The following is a 16,740-nucleotide window of genomic DNA, read 5'->3' on the forward strand; positions in this document are numbered from 1 at the left end:
AAGGAATATGACACGCAACAAACAAATGAAGGAATATTGGTTCTGTTTATTATCACAGGAATATCTTGTATACTGCTTTTACCAGCAGCACTTTGTAGGCGACTCATCATTAATTGTATGTATTAAGATGTTAGCTGTTGGGTAATGATACAATAAATAAATTAGGGATTTAATTTAGATGGTGGGCATAACAGTACGTTATGAGTTGGATTTACACAGGGTTGTGCTTGTATGATCAACAAGCCTCTTGTTTAACAGTGCATTTAAAAAAGATAAACTATGTGTAGTGAGTGGCTGGCAAAACCTGTAAATAGCTTCAACCTTGCATACTTGGAGACAGTACAAATATGTTGGTTGTGCTGAAAATTGACAACTGTGACTGGAGAGAACATTCAAGCAGTCTTAATTCCTCTGTATGATATCCAGTTTCTTCTAAAGTGGACAGCTATTGTTATTCAGGGTAGACTGCATAAAAGCTAGATTTTCAGAACTGCGTAGGAATCAAATCCATGCCCACCAGATGTGGATAGAGATCTTCTTCACAGATTTCCATCCTGAGAGATTGATTTTGACTATTGTTAACAGGAGTGGATCTAATAATTCATGGTCGTCTTTGCTGAGGCTAGGCAAATTCAGATTACCTACAGCACCGAAGTGTTTAGTGTACTGCTAATGGTTTATCTCTTCGATGTATTTATTTATTTCAAGCCAAACTGAATTGGCACATGAATAAATCCTCAGGACGTGGAGGTTTTAAAAAATGTTGCAGGTGTTCAGTAAGACCTACAAATCATGAACAAAGTGTGTGTTGTGTTAAGGATGGTATTATTTTATATTTAAACATATACTGCCAGGTAAGCTGGGGTTCAGTTAGAGAGGAGTTTACTTGAGAAGACCTTTCCCAGTTTAACATGCTTATTGCATTTAGTTTGTGATCTGGGAGTGAGGAGGGTTTATAAAAATTTGAGACGATATGACTCTTGCTGGCTAGCTTACCCGTAAGAGCGTGGAGGGCTGGAAGTTATTAAGGCCCAATTCTAGGGAGAGCACCTTTGAGTTTAAGAAAGTTGGAAATTACAACATATTCTAGATTGTATTTTGCTTGTATAGTAGAGAAAGAGATAGGGTCTTCAAATGACCCTATATTTTGTATGAAGGAAGTTATTCCTATATCGATTCAGCGTGGCCAGGAATTTGATTGGTGTACTATTTTGAGATGCTTGTTTTCCAAAAAAGACTTCAGCTTAGAGTTGAACGTTTTTTGTCAAGCTTGTCATAAAGTTTCATTAGTGCAACAGCAGTGTCTGCTAGGATACGCCTTGAATGGGGGGGGGAGTGGTGAGAGATGGTAGAATACCATGTGAAGAGAGCAGGTCTTATAACATTTGAAGATGATTAAATGGTCTCAAATAGAAACGGATGGGCTCAGTAGTCGCAAAAAAATGCTGTTTGATAGTCCTAAAAATCGGCCAAAATCTAACTGTTTTTTAAGCTGGATTTCTTTCTTTGAAATGTTTCTCTTTTAGGTTTTGGAGATTTGTTTGCCTATATTTTTTAAGAACTCATTGAATAATCTGATAGGTAACATGCTAATTAAATAGTTTACATTGGTCGGGCCATCGTCTTGACTGTCTCCAGCTCATCCTAAGTTTCAAAGACCATTCTTCCAGTAGTCAGCTATTTTACTTAGGTATCGTTTTCCTTGTACTTAATAGATACCACAGTGTTAAAATTGAACAAAATTCCTGTGTATTACACGAAATCAGGCTGCCAGGCTAGTATTACTCAGAATGGACAGAGTGCAATGGATGTTCAAGGACAAATTTCCTTTTTGTCTTTGCTCGTGGTGTTCCAAGAGGCTGGTGTATAGTTTCCAGTAGTATCAAGGATTGCATGCAGTGGAGTGTCCATTTCATTTGTAAAATAAAATAGACACTTGCAGCTTTATATGATCTCTTACCAGTGAGTTAACAGGGAATTCAGATGTCAGATGAGTAACAATCAGAGGTTTGTCAGTTAACAAGAACAGTAGCGGGGACAAAGAACTGCCCTGGCAAGTGCCCCGACCTAAATTAAAGGCTTGAGTTGAGGTACCATTTAGATTTTTGCAAAGGTGTATTGTGGAGAGCCATTATCTTACAGATAAACTGGTCAACAAAGCCAAATCTGTGAAGCGTAGCACACAGAAAAGCTCAGGAAACAGTGTCAAAAGCCTTTTTTGTAAGTTCAGCTTTTTCAATTCAGTAAAAAGGCTGCTGCTGTTACTCAAGAGGTAACCTTTCATAAAGTCAGCCTTGAATCTTGTATTAGATCTGGAAGTCATGTCTATGCAAAGATGTTAGCATACATTTTAGCGCCTTTGCTCACCATGTTGAGGATATCCATTCCATCTTTTGGAATTACCACCATAGTTGCTTACATTGATGTACCCTGGACTTTACCAGGTACTGAGAAGTGTGTGAAATGGTCCCTGAGAAAATCTAGAAGTACTTCTGAACATTATTTGTACAAAGAAGCTGGTAGAATGAAAGATATTAGCCAGAACCAAACACCATTACTGGTGGCAAACAACCTGGCCACCACAAGTGTGATTTGTCAAACACCGAAGCAATCTCAAATGAAAGATATTGGCCAGAACCAAACATGTATTACGTATGACGAAATTGGACAAAGGGAACTGGCAAGATTTGAGAGCAGCAGTAAAGAAGAATGACAGTTGGTCTTTTTGGCATACAGTTGCCCCTAGTAGCTTGCATGAAAAAAGTAATGTTAAGTTTTGTGTCCACCTCAAATCTGGTGATGACATGAGATTCCGTGGGACCTTTTCTGATCAAAGCTCCTGGTCTTGGTCCCATATGTTATTCTATTGTCGAATGTCATCTTGGCTGGTGCTGCAATTCTGGAGACTCGGACGGGAGCCGAAATCATCCCAATATACAAAAATGGAAGGAACAACCCGTGAAATTATAGACCCACTAGTCTGATTAATGACCTTCAAAAAGTATTTTGCAGACTAGTTTTAAATAAATTACAAGAATGGATGTTGGAAATGTACATTTTGTCTAACTTGGAAGCAGGATTCAGACCTAAATTCATATCACTGACTAGGTCTTTCAATTTATATTAATATTCAGGAAATGTGTGGCCATTAAATGCAAAATTCAGGTTCTGGCCATTGTAGACCTGAGAGCAGAGATTCATCTGGTTCCCAATTCTGCACTGTGGAAAGTTCTGAAATGTATAGGTGTTCTGGATAATTTGTTGACTATAGTAATACGTCTACACACTGACAACTACGTCAAAGTCATGTGGGGAAGGACGTGTTAACCGACAAATTGCATTAGCACACACAGACATGTTCGAATTGCTGCATGTAAAGGTCCCACATTGTTCTCACTCTATAGTAATGATGACTGAATTTCTGATGACGATTCCCCAATAGCTACAAGATTCCTGCACGGTTGTCGCAGATAACACTTCCTAAAACAACAACGCAATCTTCTGCAACCAACGCAGTTTGTAAATCAACTCATTAAAAATTAAAGAAATGGACATCAATCCACATAGATCATTCAAGGTTGGACTAAAGATGGGGGACATGGTACTCAAAAAGGTCAAAAAATATGATTATCGAGGTGTTAAGTGGGCTAATACAATTTCTTGTACACTACCAATTTTGAAAACCCCTCTAACTCTGCAGTATCGAGCAACTGTAATCTTAGAAATGTTTTAGCCTAGCACGTCCAGGTCTGTGTCCCCAGCCCTACAAGTCTAACGAACAAAGGGCCCAAGAGCATTGCTTTAAGGCATAGAGAACTGGGGAAACTGTAGTCTTGTCAGTTATTCCAGGTTAGAGAACACATTTATATGGTTTATAAATAGTTTCTGTTCTAAATGTCTTATAAGTAATTATGTCAGTTATATTTCCAGTCCATAAGACCATGAAAAAATCAGGGCGTTCCTTGGTATTTTTTTGCACTGCTTGTTGGTTTCACAGAAGAAAATGGATAGTTCCAATTTGCTGCAACTTGGTAATCAGACAACACTCTACTGCACTAAGGAACCTCAAATCGGAGATCCAAATGGAATTAGTGGGAGTACATGTGGAATCTAGCACAGGGTATACAAGGCCAGTTTTACGAGGCCCGTGTGAAACAAGGACAGTTGACAAATTTGTTTTTATAGTCTTCGCACTTTGCCTGGTGTTTCAGATAGATCCTAAGTAAGTCTGAAGAGTGATTTACCAAACAGCAAGAATGTACTGAACTGTCGTATTTTCATACTTTCATACTTCTGTGTAAATTTATAGAAGTGTATTTTTGTATGTGACTGTACTGTAGGTTTTGTAAGGGATCCACTGAAATAAACATTAATGAATGAGAAATGTTACAACATTTCCTTGGATCAACCGAATCACGAGTCACACCACCATCAAGAAAACCTTCACATAGGAAAGCACCTGAAGCCACTATTGCATATAGTCAAGGCGACGTTCTTATCGCTAACAACCTAAAAGCACACCAAAGTCCAGAAAGTCTGGAGCTGGATCCAGAAAAGAAGCTGAGCTTCACACCATCTTCAATAACTGGAACAGCAAGTCTGACTCGATGAACTCTGTGATCAGAAAACAGATTCAAGGAAAGCGACTAAAGGGATGTTTGAGTTGGGAGAGACATGTTGACTCATCTCTAAAGGGAGCTGCCATTCTCTAAGAAGCTGAAGCAAGGAATTCTTCCAGGCCCTCAGGCAGGGTACAGGAACCCTCATTCTGCCCCAGGAACTCAACAAAAAGTGCGCGGAGGAGCAAAGCATTTGAATTGAGTCAGCTCAAAGACTGCAGGGGTGGTGAAAGCTCCATCAGAACCATGGAGATGAAGTAGAATAGAGAGAATAAGGCATAGTTCAGTGACACACCAGCGTGTCTGTTCTCTTCCCCCAGCACTCAGGTCACTACAACAAAGACGCACGATTTCAATTCGCTGATACTAACTTTGATAGACTATCTGGATTTTGGTTCTAAACTTTGAAAAGTTTGGGGTAATTATTGGCTCATTTTAGCTGTGAGATACATTTTACTGTGCTTCCTTATAGCTTTCAAATCCTAGGTAAAAATATGGACAATTACAAGAACATTTCCCATAAGAATTATACAGTTTATGTACACCTTGCAGTGGCATGTGCGATCAGCACCTACAAATCACTAACATAAAAATATATTTTTGCATTTCCCAAATCCTTTGCAATTGTACAGATTCGTACAAACAGATATTGATATGTTAAATTACAAAAGACACATTGCTGTTGCTGTGATGCATCCCACGATTATGTTTTCATGACTGTGTTGTCTGACATATGTAATGTCAGCTTTAATGACAATTATCAAACGGGCTGCTCAGTGTTCACAAAAAATGTCCATTCATTACCGTCAGAGGAGAATCAAGTGGGATAGAGGTGGAGCATACAACAGCCACAGTCACGTCACCAGTAATTGAAATGGGATCTGGGCTGATGGACAGGCTTTCAATCTTCCCTGGATGTGGGAGGTCATCACACTGGGACCAGGAGAATCCTTGAACCTGCCAGGAGAGGAAGAAGATGGTAAGGACCAAATGCTTGCACAGGTTAGTATAAAGCATTGCGGGACAGAAGGTAAGGGATGCTCAAGAAAATGCTGGTGTGGCACTCATCTGTATGAGCGGAAAGAACAAGACCAGTGGTTAATTTGAGCCAGTGTTTTAGTAGGTGGGGCCCACTAGCATTCATTTTTAGAAACTGAAACGTATTTTTCCTCATCAGATTTTGACCCAGAGTATGAGAAAGAAAAAAAACAAAAGAGGGACAGAAGGAGGAGGAGAAAGGTGGAAAGAATGTGACAAAGGAAGAAATCATGGATTAAAATCAACCAAAAATAGCTAAATAAATGTGCAGGGAGTGCCTGGTGTGGAGGAAAGAGGCATGAGATGGTATCACAAACAGGCAGCCTCGGTATTCGGCGTCCTGGACATTGAACAGCATCGGCCACAGCATTCTGAGCAAAACTCTGGGCCCATCCACTTATTCAACAAGTAATTTCAACAATAGAAGAGCCCCTGATGGACTGCAAGACAGCTTTATCTCCCTTCACTCAACCAAGCCATAACAGAACAAGCATTCAAAATGCAATAGGTCTCGCATTTGCTTAAGTTAGAGCTATTGGCGTTGTAAATCACAATGTACTTTATCCATGTGTTATGCAGTGTATGTGGTGTGTAGGAAAGTTCCCGGTTTTAGATTTGCTTGTAGAGCTGTGCAGTGTTTGAAATAATAGTTCTTTTTGCAGAGTTCTTTATTGGTTTCTGCAACAAAAGTGTGTTACTGTAGCAGAGAGATCTAAGCAGTGCTATAAAGGAGAGCACAACAACCATGTCAGCGGCATGCGAGAGTAGAAAATCCGACTGTGGCTGTGGTGTTAAGTGAGTGGCTATGGCTGTGTTGTACTGCAGGGGGAATAGTTTGATTAGTGTGAGTGGTGGTGGGGCCAAGGATGAAAACAGCTGAAGAAAGAATTCTGGTGTAGTCGAGGGCAGCTTATGGACATAACCTGGTTAGCCTTTAATGGATTCCACTTCATTGTCCACCTGGCTAAAGCTCTTATACCTTCTGTAAGGTCCAAATTGCTTCAGCTTAATATTGGCTTAGTAGCAGCGGGAGTACCTCCTGTGCGAACACGTTAAAGGTGGCCCTGATATTCTTTTTGTACCAGGGGGCCACTTTCATGATCAGGCATCACAGAAGTTAGCTGCTGTAGCACCTCTGTCCACAGCTACCCTCTCCTCTCCTCTCCAGCACCTCTCTCCACAGCTCCCCTCTCCTCTCCAGCACCTCTCTCCACATCTCCCCTCTCCTCTCCAGCGCGTCTCTCCACAGTTCCCCTCTCCTCTCTAGCACATCTCTTCACAGCTCCACTCTCCTCTCCAGCATCTCTCTTCACGACTCTCAGTCACCTCTCTTCACAGCTCCACTCTCCCCTCCAGTATCTCTCGTCCGTGCTCTCCATCACCTCTCTCCAGAGCTCACATCCCCTCTCCAGCATCTCCCTCCACAGCTCCCCTCTCTTCTCCAGCATCTTTTCAATGCTCTCCATCACCTCTCTCCACAACTCCCATCCCCTCCCCAGCACCTCTCTCCTTAGCTCCTCGCTCATCTTTAGCAGGTCTCTCCAGAGCTCCCCTCTCCTTTCCAGACCCTCTCTCTACAGCACCCCTCCCTTCAGCCCCTCTTCTAAGCACAGAGCACATCTCTTCATTCTGAGCCGGCTCTCTATCAGAAGTTTCCCTCTTTTCTCTAAATCACTAACCCCCCCTTCCGCGCGCCCTCTCCCCCTGTCTCTCAGTCTCGCTATTATTTTTCAGGTGTGCTGGTTCCCGAGTGCTCTTTTTGCCTGTGGACAGGAGATGTGGAAAAAGCTGCATCTCTGGCAAGGGGGAGGGGCTAGCTAACCCCGTCATGGAAGAAGCCTGCTGCCTCTTGTGGCGGACAGCTGAGCCCCCTCCTCCCCCAGCACACACAATCAGGTGCCTTTCCACACTTGTGAGGTGTGGAGGCACAGAGGCAGCCCGCCATGGTCATAGACATACAGACAGAAGGACAATCAATAGAGACAGGGTGCGCAAATAAAGCGAGAGGGAATGGCATGAGAGGCAGAGGAGAGAACGCAGAGCCAACAGAAACATGGAGAACACACATTGTGAAGACACAGGAAGAAGCAACAGAGAAGGCAGCAAGAACGACTAAGATTAGAAAACAAGTTGTTAACGTGAAGATATGTGTTAGAACATAATGCGTGGCAGAGGGACAGGTAAAGAGAGAGGCAAGCGTGCGGTGGGAGCGCGCAGGAAACCTAAATCAAGCGCATGGTGGGAGCAGAGGGGGACCCCATGCACGTGCACATCGCCTCTCCGTGCGCGCACATGGCTTGTCTTCCTTCGCGCACCAAACCGAAAACAATAGGCTCTCTAAGGCGAAGCAGCGCATGCGCTACATTCGCTAGGCGAGACCTAAAAAGTAGGGTGGCAGAATACACAACAGTGTGCCCTCTGCTTCTATTCGCACCACTTTACAAATATGCTCACATCAGTGGTAATATCAGTGAAGAGCACTACTATTATTGTACCATACGTCTTCACAGGTGTGCATTATAAGTTACAAATAAATACTGATTAGAACACAAATGCAGATTTTTTAATGTTAAAATATTGTTATGTCCACCTGACAATACGTGTCTCCCTTTGAATAAGAATAACATGTTTTATTAACCAAAAAACTATTTTACTATCACTGCAGAATTGTATCTCGTGCTGGTAGCGCCTTTAATCCTGCTAAATGTTCTGGCAGTGCTGCTGATGGCAGGCTCATGTTCTGCTTATTTCTCATCTCTTGTTATCTCCTTTTGAGGTGGCTCTAGTTCCAGAAGAAAGCTGTGATCCTCAATCAATCTTGGTCCCCTAGGGGTCCACAATGAAATCAGTAATGCAGCAGGAAATGCACTCTGGGTGCAATGATGGGATACATGCAGCCAGAGGGTAGCATGAGAAAATGGTGATGGCAGTAAGTGTTCAATCTTCTTGTTGGCTTTCAATTGGATCAAGGTGGATACACAAAGGGTGGCTTCAGATTTTTCTTACGGGGAACGTCCGACCCACCCTCTACTGAATACTGTCCATTCCTCTGTCAGGAGCTTTCTGTTAGCTAAATGCCAGAGGTAGGATCACTTCCTGGGCGTGGGGCAGGAATCACAGGATTTAAGGGAAAGGGATTCAGAAACAGACAACGAGCGGAACAAGTGGTGATCTGGTAGCACCAGGGATAAGAAAGAGCTGTACATGAGCTATATTAAGTGCCATTCGAATTATGCGACAGACGAACACATTATGTACATGGCTGACTAAATTATGCAGCAAGACAAGGCAAATTATGAGGCATAATTATGCAGCACATTTTGTGATCATATAACTTCATTATTTTACTATTTTTACACATTTTAATGCTGACTAAAGGATTCACCTATTAGTACTAGTTTAATACCCAAAATACAGCAATAAGCAACTGAAAGGAGACAAGGATTCAGCCTTTGTGACAGATCTTCCACTGCATGGCAACAAATGAAGCTGAGGTTCTAGTAAAATCGCCAATTTATGGAGCACATGATGGTTTATGTGGCAAATGTCATGAATTCATAAATATGCAGAACACGCTACGGCTGCAGAGTTACCTAATTCCAGTGGTCCTGGCTATAATTCATGCCAATTGTCATGGCAAATGGAGGGGGCAGTTTGAGAGCTTGGCGTACCCTCACTCCTTACCCCAAGCACAGCACATCATTCGCTCACCTGACTGAGCCTCATGGGACGATCAAATCTTGCATTCACCACCACTGCGCTTTGCAGCGCTGGGAGGCCCAGCACCAGCATACAGAGCGCTACGAGGAGGTTCGGGACATAGGCCATCCTGTATGTAGTAGAGGTAACAGCTTCTGTGAAGGAAAGACAGAAAGAATAATTTAGTCATACCGCAGATACAAAAATGTACTACACAACAGCCAAACTGGAATACACAGAGAACATGCCACCAGATAAGTAGTATCAACACATTAATGTATATTTGTGTGTGGCGGGCTCAAAGGAAGAAGGAACCTCGACATGCAGCAGTGACTCTCAGAGGGCATATGAGAGGTGCAGTGAAGATTTGTGATTGGAACAATGGAATGGAATAACGCAAAGGAATGGAATAAAGGGCTGTACAGAAGGAAAATAAACCTGAGGCTGGATTTTTTCAAATAACTGCATTGAGGGATGTTGGGGAGCCGCTTCATTTCAATTATATTCAATATGTGAAATGACCTGACATTCACTGGAGAGGTTAAAGCTAAAATAAAGTGTTACTATGTCCCCAGCAAAGCAATGCATGCAGCCTTTCAACATATCAGAAAACTACTGTAAAATATGGTGCCCAAAAACCAAGGTTTTGGATTGCAAAAAAACCAAGCATTTACAATGCAACGGTTTCGCCTTTGGAAAAGTTAGAGCTATTGGCATTGTAAATGACAAAATTTGTATTTATGTGTTGGTTTTGAAAACAGATAAATAAATGGCATTGCCATTTACATTGCCAATAGCTTAATCTCTCGCAAATGTGAGACCTATTGTACCCTACAGACGAGCTCAGCAGACAGCAATTACTACCACACACACACACACACCCAGAGCCACACACACACACCCAGAGCCAGCCACACACACCCAGAGCAAGCTACACACACCAAGAGCCAGCCACACACACCCAGAGCCAGCCACACACACCCAGAGCCACACACACCCAGAGCCCCCCCCACACACACACCCAGAGCCCCCCCCCACACACACACACAGTGCTGTCACATATCCACTGGAGCAGTCACACACACACACACTGAAGCAGTCACACACACACACTCTGGAGCAGTCACATATACACACACACACACACACTGGAGCAGTCACATACACACACACACACACACTCTGGAGCAGTCACATACACACACACGCTGGAGCAGTCACATACATACACACCCTGGAGCAGTCACATACACACACACCCTGGAGCAGTCACACACACACACACTCTGGAGCAGTCACATGGACACACACACTGGAGCAGTCACACACGCACACACTCTGGAACAGCCACACACACACACACACTGGAGCAGTCACACACGCACACACTCTGGAGCAGTCACATACACACACACTGGAGCATTCATACACACACACACTGGAGCAGTCACATACACACACACACTCTGGAGCAGTCACACACACACACACACACTTGAGCAGTCACACACAAACACACACACACTCTGGAGCAGTCACACACAAACACACACACACACACACACACACACATTGGAGCAGTCACACACACACACACACACACACACACACTCTGGAGCAGTCACACTACTGGAAGTTTCTGGAACGTGTTGCATGGTGAACCACTCCATCCTTCTTCACGGGCCGCATCACATGATAGACATCTCAGAGACCGCCTGAAATTATGAGGACCCGTCCTTTATCTATTGGATCCATCAGAATCTCATCTGACTATTTATATTGAAGAATATCTCCAAGTGCTGCAGAGTCCCTCAGACATCATCATCGTCCATATTACTTCATTGACGGACATAAAATAACAACTAGCCACCTGGACCTTCCGGATGCAGACGACACCAGATCCACTGACAGTCAAGAAAAGATCTGTGCGCCAAGCCAACCGGTCCAGATCTTGGCGATGTGAACTGGTGGTTATGCTTCTGACCTTGAAACAGGAAAGAATAATTCTAATCCCAGGTTCCCCTCTGGACCAAACTATGTGATTTTGAGCAAACAACTTCATCCGACTGTACACCTCTTCCGTAATCCTCCTAAAATAAACAGCACTTTGACAGAAATGAAGGCTGTTCAAAAGGCTGGGTAAAAATACTACTGGGCAGGCAGTCCAAACCCACAATGGGAAATGTGAATATCTGGCCCAGTTGCATGCATTGAGCATGTGCAACTCTTTTAGGACAGCTTGGTACACTGTGCCAAGTGGCTTTTTAGGGTGCCAGGACAGTAGCTCAGGGTGATTTAGGTTGCTTTTTATCCCCTAACATTAAACACTTTACATGATTAAACTGAGCCTTATTTCTTCAGTGGTGGCTGAAGCTGCGTTTGTTCCACTATTGCTGGTAGCAATAGCGCTGAATCCTCCACCCTGGCCAGCATAGGTAAACTCATCTGCAAAGAGACCAGGCTGCTCAGTCAGTGGTGGGGCTGTCGGGCTGTAGACAGGGCAGGAGTCTTCCTCCCTTACAGCTTTATATTTCAGTAAAAAGTCGTCATTTGATTCTATTGTGTTCAGATGTAGTTTCACCAGAGTACTGGTGAGCAACTAGCGAATAGAAACTTTTAATGCAGACAAAGGTAAGGCTCTACCGACTCCATGAATCTGGCTTTGTATCTGTTGTGAAGCAAGCTGTAAGAACTAAATAAGAAGGGGTTTAATGTTTGTGGTTTCAATGCATATTATAACGAAGTGCATTCTGGGAGCCAAAGAAGGCTTTACCAGATCCATTATACCTCCTTGAATAGATTTTTAGATGTTTGGGAATCTGTAGTTAGATCCTGTGTTGAGAAGGACCAGTTCTGTGCTCAGAAGGATGGCAGGCCATCAAAGAGAGGCTGGAGATAGTCGATTTCATTCCATCCCAGTCTGTGCCCTTTAAGATGCACCCATGCATGAAACTGCACTGTTTTTTTAATTGTGAATAAAATGCAAGATATGAACATCAGCAATCCTAAACGGAGTGATGTTTATAAATGGGTCTGCAGGAGGTCTTTTGCCCCACTTTATACAAAGGTATGAATCACAAGAGTGTGTTGAAATAAGAAGCATCCTTGCTCACTTAGGGGTGTTTTGGTCAAGCATCATGGTTGTGTCAGTTACAAAACAGAAACGCACAGGTGATTTAAAGTCTTGCTACAGCGTTTCTCAAGCATAAACTTCCTAGTTTCTACTCCAGCACTTTCCACCCTTCTCGCCTCCATTCCATTGAAGGCTGCTCTAATTACAACGCAGTTTGTAAAACATCAACTAGTATTTTATCTCATGGTGCTGTACTGGTGTGTACTTTACACTCTTGATTGCATGAATGACTGCATATATATTTAAACAACAAACATTCAAATCCATGCTCGCTCACGGTTGTATACTAATTAAGTTTATGGGCTGATGATACTGCAAGCATAGTACATGATGTGTTTTTTTTAGTATTTGTTAGACAGGTACTCCCCCACAGACTTGATGGGGTACCCTGTCCTCCACGCGGGCGGTCCACCTGCTCTATTGCATTCATTACTCTAAGTACCTCAGACCAGGCCTGACATCTTTTTTTTTTTCTTTTTCGGGACTTACAGGGAAATACTGGCGGGCTTTGAACGGAGAAAACTCACAGGGTGTCCAGGCCGTTAGTTTTTTGTTTTTCACAAAAACAAACTCCTGCTTTTGGAGTTTGCTTTTGAAAAACAAACGTTTGCTGCACAGCTGCACAGCTGCAGGAAACGTGGCAGCCACTCAAGAAACGCACCGCGCCTTGAGAGGGGTCGCCATGGCAACGGCTCCTCTTAAGATCTAGAAATGCCCGCCATGCAAGAGCTCTCTCAAATGTGTGCTGTCAGTACACCACCAGTGCATGCCTCTTCTGCCCCCTGTGCCCCGGCGGAACGCAGTCCATTCTACAAAATCCTAAATGACCCACGCAGCGTTCGGTTCACTTGTTACCTCTATGCAGCTTAATTAATCATTCTTAATAGCAAATAGAAACGTTATTTAATAATAAAAAATTATAAATAATCATATTGTGTAACCCACAGCCTTTTCACGTGTTTGCTTACAGATACAGAAGCTAACATGTGCCATTGTGACTATCGAGAAGGTCGCTGCTTTTAAACAAACATTTCTCTAGATGAAAATAACGAGCATAGATCTGATTAATTTATTAAAGGATACATAACGTGTTTCCCTACTTATGGGGGTTTCAGCTGCACAAAAAAATAATTAATCTGCATGTTCAATGCAAATACCGCTGTATGCAGATGAAAGAGATATTGTGTTCCGCAGCCTGTCTCAAGTTCTTCATTAGAATGACGTGCTTGCTCGCAGGCACGTGTTTGCAGGCAGAGCAGCGTAGCCTGTCCGTAACAAGGCATCTATCCTTTCCTGGCTGTAAACATTCCTGGTCAGCCCTCGCCAATCAGAGTGCAGCTAGCTGGTACTATTCAGCTGTTTGGCTTTCAAACTCTATTAGTGCCCTGGGTTTGTAGGGTCTGTTTACAACAGGGAGGTTATTTTAATTCCCATGGCCCCTAATTGAAAATAGCAGCCGCGGAGGCGCGAGGTTACATGTGTGAGACGGTTGGGCGCCCACATTTACAATATTGGGGGGGGGGGGGTCAGGTAAGGGTATCAGGGGCAGCCCCCCCCTGCACTGTCCTCGCACCCCCGGCGGACCAGGTGCCCTGGTCCGCCGGGGGTGGGGGACAGGGTGCTGAGAAAATGCCGCCTCCAGCGGTAAACAGCACCGAGGCAGCACTGTGTCACTGCAGACGCCTGGCACAGGAAGCAGCATGAAACCGCACACACACAGAGGAGGAAACTGCAACAAAATGCCCCCACGGTGACAGGGAGATGAAAAGTGTGTAAGTGGCAGGACAGGCATGTCCCACCAACCACGAAACAGCAATACTAACCAGAGAACAGCAGAGGGAAGAAACGAGAAAGCTTTGTTCACCGAGCAGAGCCGTGCTGCAGTAAAACAACACGAATCAGGAGATAGAAGGCAATAGAAAACTGTTTAAGTAAAGGCAGAGAGAGGCATGACACACAAAAACAAGCAACGAAGTGCATGGAAAGGAATACAAACACAAGATCATTTTGGGATTCGGGGGGGCGTGTTTTTCGTGCTCTCCCCTTCCCATTGGCTGGAAGGTAAAATTCCAGCAATGGGAAGAGGAGAGGAGGACGGGACTTAAAAAAAGACACCGAAACGCCCCCGAATCGCGTTCCGACGGGGAAATAGTTACTGACAGCCAATCTCTTCCAATGGCTAGCCTCCATTTATGGAGCTAGCCAATGGAAGACAGAGGCGGGACTAAGCCCCACACTGTAGACATAAGATTTCGCCTGGGCGGAGCTAGTGCTCCGGCCCAGACGAAACCTAAAAAAATACTGATATCATTTTAACATGAATGAGGAGATTACTGAACCCACAACCAAAGACAAGTATGTTGAAACAATAGACAAGCTTCAGAAAATGTACCTATGCTATGAAGTCTTTCCAAGATAGGGCCATGCAAGGCATGAACTCCCCTCGCGGAACATTGCCTACAAATACCAAAATTATTGTTAAACCAAAACCCCTCTAGGTACATCGATTGGAGCCATTGTCATTACTGAAGGTCCTGAGACATGCCACAGACATGCCTGTGGTAATTCACAATGGCTAAGCTCGGTAAGGACATGAAGGATTCTGGATAGTGTAAAAGCCTCAAGAAGTCCTTCCACTTCAAAGCACTGCCAGCACAGCAAATCATGTGGTAGTGAAAGAAGACCTCGAGTTCAAACAGGTGCCGGCGCATGCTCGCAAGAAAAATAGTAAAGACTTTGGTACATCCTACCTTAATTTCCAACTGAGAGAATTAAAGGAAAGGTGCACAACCCACTTGAAAACCCAAGGATGGAGTTACACACATACTGATATGTGGAGGCACTTGGGAGCATTTCATGGCCATCCCAGAAATATTCTGTACTGGATTCAGTCCTTATTTCAGGATGGATTTCAAAATGTTAAACTAGTTGAATTTCTTAAAACTGGCCTGACGTTAGGGGTTCCTTAGGTGTTTGCTTGCTCTGCCCTACCATTTAATATTTATGTATACTCACTGGCCCAGCCAGCTTTGTCTCCCCTATTCCTTAAATGTACATTTTCTTGATAATTTACAGATTCTTCCTGACCAGCATCTAGCCTTGGTGGATAGCAACATGTCTGACAAATATCTGGCGAGCCGTCAGCAATGGATCAAGAAGAGCTGGCATCAATGCAGGCAGCACTCATTTCTGTCTACTGCTACAGTCAGCCCATACAGTCTTTTCTTTTAAGTAGGGGATCCAGTGGTGATCCAATAATCCACAGTTACGATGAGGAACCTGGGTGAAACTTTTCAGAGCATCCTGACTTCCTAACCACCAGTTAGCCTTGTGTGGAAGTGTGCCTAACCCTATCTGAACACTACTATGAGGGTTGAACCATTACTTTTTTGTTTGCAAAGAACAAAGCTTTTAATAGGCCATTGTAATCTAAGGGGTGCAGTGCTGCATTCTTTTTTAGCTAGAATCTAGAGCAGTGGCAGCTTCCACTGTGTGTGTGCAGGTATTGGGAGGCGCTGACAAGTGTCCAACAAACTCATGATTGTTCCCCCCAATTTCCCCATCATTGTGTGTCACTTTATGTGTGATTGTGACCTGTGAGCTTTAAGAAAGAAGTATTAGGAAAGTTGGCACATTGGGAATGTCAATGGGAGTACTTGCAGTCTCATTACTGCTGAACGTATTAACTCACAAGCCTATATCTGTCCCAGTAATATTAGTGAGGTGGACAGTAGCACACCAGTTCAAGAGAACTGGGCTTCATTTATCCATGTGTAGACTCATGCATCGCTACACTCTAGTGAACAAAGGGCAGGGAAACTCTTTCTTTGAAAAGCATTACATGATTTTAAAAAAGCAGAAACGGCACTGCTGCAACATCCTGCGATTCTGGGCAAGTCACTTATCTCTCCATGCCTAAAAAAACAACAAGCATTTGCAATGCATCACTGAAAGTTTGACTATTAGGTTGCAAATAATATTGCTACGCCAATAGCTCCAATTGTCACTAGTGCGAGAGCTATTGCATTGCAAATGCTTGTTCTTACTTTCTTTTACAGGCACACAATGATTATCTATCAAAGCAACAATGTCTATCCAGCTATCATTTAAAAAAAAAAAAGAATAAACAATTCCAAATGGTTCAGCCAACGAATAAAGGGACAAAAATGTTTATGAATGTATTCAGTGTGAAAAAGTAAACACACAGTACAGGTGAACAAAATAACAGTCCGAATATGTGATCAATGTAAA

General features: G+C 43.4%; 1 protein-coding gene across 2 annotated transcripts in view; it reads right to left on the reverse strand.

The window, feature by feature from the left end:
• GM2A (ganglioside GM2 activator) overlaps positions 1–16,740 on the reverse strand; it is a 46,437-nt gene that overhangs the window by 11,100 nt on the left and 18,597 nt on the right. For both annotated transcript variants that reach the window (XM_086931278.1, XM_086931279.1), the window contains 2 exons: positions 9,369–9,511; positions 5,424–5,576 (listed from right to left, as the gene is read on the reverse strand). In XM_086931278.1, the coding sequence (XP_086787404.1) occupies positions 5,424–5,576; positions 9,369–9,485 (270 nt within the window). In that variant the 5' untranslated portion in view covers positions 9,486–9,511. The remainder of the gene's footprint in view (positions 1–5,423; positions 5,577–9,368; positions 9,512–16,740) is intronic.

This window comes from Lissotriton vulgaris, chromosome 7 (genome assembly GCF_964263255.1).
Source record: "Lissotriton vulgaris chromosome 7, aLisVul1.2, whole genome shotgun sequence".
In the NCBI taxonomy this organism is placed as follows: Eukaryota; Metazoa; Chordata; class Amphibia; order Caudata; family Salamandridae; genus Lissotriton; species Lissotriton vulgaris.